The sequence below is a fragment of the Echinops telfairi genome, unplaced genomic scaffold (assembly GCF_000313985.2).
Source record: "Echinops telfairi isolate 266 unplaced genomic scaffold, ASM31398v2 ScPeMD7_7400;HRSCAF=8409, whole genome shotgun sequence".
NCBI classification, from domain to species: domain Eukaryota; kingdom Metazoa; phylum Chordata; class Mammalia; order Afrosoricida; family Tenrecidae; genus Echinops; species Echinops telfairi.
In genome coordinates this window covers 48,378,580-48,381,797 of record NW_022111300.1, presented here as the reverse complement: position 1 = coordinate 48,381,797, position 3,218 = coordinate 48,378,580, and the positions used below count along the sequence as shown (strand labels likewise).

The 3,218-nt window shown below is 42.4% G+C and overlaps 1 protein-coding gene across 1 annotated transcript in view; it reads right to left on the bottom strand.

The window, feature by feature from the left end:
- Nucleotides 1-3,218, bottom strand: part of PHLPP1 (PH domain and leucine rich repeat protein phosphatase 1) — a 214,973-nt gene that overhangs the window by 204,851 nt on the left and 6,904 nt on the right. Inside the window, exon 2 of the mRNA XM_013004763.2 lies at nt 90-147. Within this exon, the coding sequence (XP_012860217.1) occupies nt 90-147 (58 nt within the window). The remainder of the gene's footprint in view (nt 1-89; nt 148-3,218) is intronic.

The window sequence follows — 3,218 nt, the reverse complement described above, 5'->3', positions numbered from 1 at the left end:
GTATTACGGCATTCCCGCGGGGAGGAGGAAGGAGGGTCAGGGTTGGCTGGGGCGGGGCTTCAAGGTAAACAAATGAGACGCGTGCGTACGGGGGCGTAGTCCAGCAGTTTCCCGGGGCTTCCAGAGCTGGCCTGGTTGCCACCGCCTCTGAGGGAGCGGGATCAAGAGAGACACGCGCTGCTCCCTGGGAGTTGTAGTTCTACCCCGGCACAGGCCTGCCGAAGGAAGGCGTGGAGAACTACACGCCCCAGCAATCCTTAGGTGCCGCCGCTCCTGTCAGCCTGTCTCTGGACGGTGGGTATTGTGCCCTCTGCTGTTGAACTCTGCGGGAGAATGTTGATTGTGGACGTTTCTAAATATGTACCTTGTCCCCTGCTCCGCTTGCCAAGTGACTTTTATTTTGCCGGTCAATTAAAGCGAGGGCTTTCAGGGACTCTAGGTTGTCTCAAAGTCCTTGATCCTCCACTCCTCCCATTTTATGATAGGCAAGTACAAACCCACAGCGCCACTCGATACAAACGGCCAAGTCGTGTGGGCCAGCCTCTCTTCTTCCCTCTTTTTCGAGGCAGCAAAGGAGGTTGGGTCTGGAGAGTCTAACTTGGGCAGTTGTTGAATGTGCTTAGTGGAAATCGCGCAAACCCAGGGCCACCTCCCTGGCTTTTATGCCTGAGAACACAATGGGCAAAGGGCCAGGCTAGGGTCTCCTTTTCACCCACTGACCTTGAAGTTCGAAGGATCTAAATGACTTGGAAAGCATTGCTGAGTTCAAGAGACCTTGGAAGTAAGATGGGTGGAATATGAAATAGGGTGTTTCCATGGTTTGTTTTTTTTTTTTTCTTTTTTTTTGTTTGGTTTTTTTTTTCTTTAGATACTAGAGGAAAATTAATTATTCCGGACTGTTACAATATTTAGTTGTGGCTTAAACAGTTGCTTTTTTCCCCGTTAATGATGGGCTAGGAAGAGTTTACTACTAAAAGGAATTTAGTAAGCATTTTAAATTACTATTTCCCAAGGCTGTTGTGTTAAGCTGGATTTTCACATGTGAGACTTAGTTCCCAACTACGTGTTATCCTGCATACTCAGTAAAGTTACAAAACAGGGGAAGAAAGAAAACGAGCCAAGTGGAACTTGAAGTTGAAATAACGTAAGTTGATCAGAGCAAGGAAAATTTGGCTTAGGTTACTAGCGTTTCACTGAAAACAAGGAAGGAATCTACTAAGACAGAAATAACTATTTTGCTTCATGATTCTGAAAATGATTTCCTATATATTTCTTTAAAAGCCTTACCCCTCGACCTCACATAATTAATTTTGATTCCACCTAAATCAAATCCACAGCAGAATTCCATGTAAACATGAAGGGAGATGCAAATCCTCCCCATCTGTCACATGTTCGGCTCAATCACTTTAACAGATCATTATAAGCCTGAATCAGTCATTTTAGGAGAGCAGTTAGGTAAGTTGTACTACCCCTGACCTCCTAAGAGTTTTTAAATTAGAAATAAGACACTAACGGTGAGAGAGATGTGCAGAAGGAAAAAAATGCAATGTTTCATGGAAATAGGCCTGACGGAGCACACACCTTAATTAGGAAGTCAGCTGACAGAGAGCTAACTTTGGGAGAAATTTGCAAGGACAATGAAACTGAGTACAAGTTAAAGGATCAGCCTCTGAAAGAAGGAATGGAGCCAGAGAAATGACTAGAATATTGAAGACCCGTTTCAACTACCCCTATCTTCTTTGCCTTGAGTAGCCCCTAACACAAAGTATGCTAGATATCGACGCTCTCGCTGCCATGGAGTTGATGCCAACTCATAGTGACCCAGTCTGTGGGTTTCTGAGACTCTCACTGTTTACAGGAATTGAAAGTCCGCCTTTCACCCGAGATATGGAAAGAACTGTATTTTAACAATCATCTTTTAGTAACATTAAATTTTTTAAAAAGTGCCTAGAAATCTCAGTACTAAAACAATGAATCTTCACATCTTCATCAATCCCTTAGTTCAGTGGTTCTCAACCTTCCTAATGCCAGGACCCTTTAATACAGTTCCTCATGTTGTGGTGACCCCAAACCATAAATTATTTTCGTTGCTACTTCATTACTGTCATTTTGCTACTGTTATGAATCGTAATGTAAATATCTGATATGCGGAATGTATTAAGCGACCCCTGTGAAAGGGTCGTTCGACACCCCCCCCAAAGGGGTCACGACCCACAGGTCGAAAACCACAGCAGTCGCTTTCTTACAAACCTCTTCACTTGTTGCTGAATTTAAAAATGTAAACTCTCCCTTACCAGCTTTCTCCTGTTGTAACAAGGGCAAAGAAAGTTTCTTCAAATCATCAACTCCCCTGCCATTAGCCCAATGTCCCCTAACATCTTCACTAAGAAATTCTAGTACTGTGCTGAGTCTAGCTCTGGTTCCTGTCAGTTAACCTTTCACAGTCACCAGAACTCTGCCTTTTTATCCTCTAGGAATTTTGTTTACCATTAGAAGGTATTTATAGCCAAAACACCATCTCCAAAGGGGAGGGGGACATTGCTCAGAGAATTTACCATCTCAAGTACTGGAAAGAGTGGGATTGAAGGAGTCATCATACACTTGCAGTAAAATTATGAGGGATTCATCAATAAGAGGAGGGGAATAAAATGGAAATAGTGTTGAAATAGCTCTGCATGGAGAAAAACAAATGTAATAATCCCCTCAAAAAGAAAGAAAGTGGCTATAATAGGACAGGAAGAATATACTATGCAATTTTGCTAGGTTTGATTCATCAAGCCCATAATCTGAAAGATGCCAGGGTACCCAAGATGATAAGAATCAGAAGGACTAAGGTTCATGCTGTGATGCTTCCCTGATTTATCCCCGAGCCTTCTATGAAGGTACTAAACTGGACAGTGAGGAGAAAGAAAAAGGACAAATCTGGCGCCAAAGGTCTTTTTAAGAAGTATTCAAAAGCAAATGATCACTTTCAGAACTAAAGTGTGCCTGGCTCACACAATGGTTTTGTTTGTTTTTTAATCATTTTATTGCAGACTCATGCAGTTCTTATCACAATCCATACAAGCATCCATTGAATCAAGCACATTTGTACATATGTTGCTATCAACATTTTCAAAACATTTTCTTTTTACTTAAGCCCTTAGTATCAGCTCATTTTTCCCCCTCCCAAGGGTTCCTCCCTCATGAACCCTTGATCATTTGCAATTTTTTTTCAT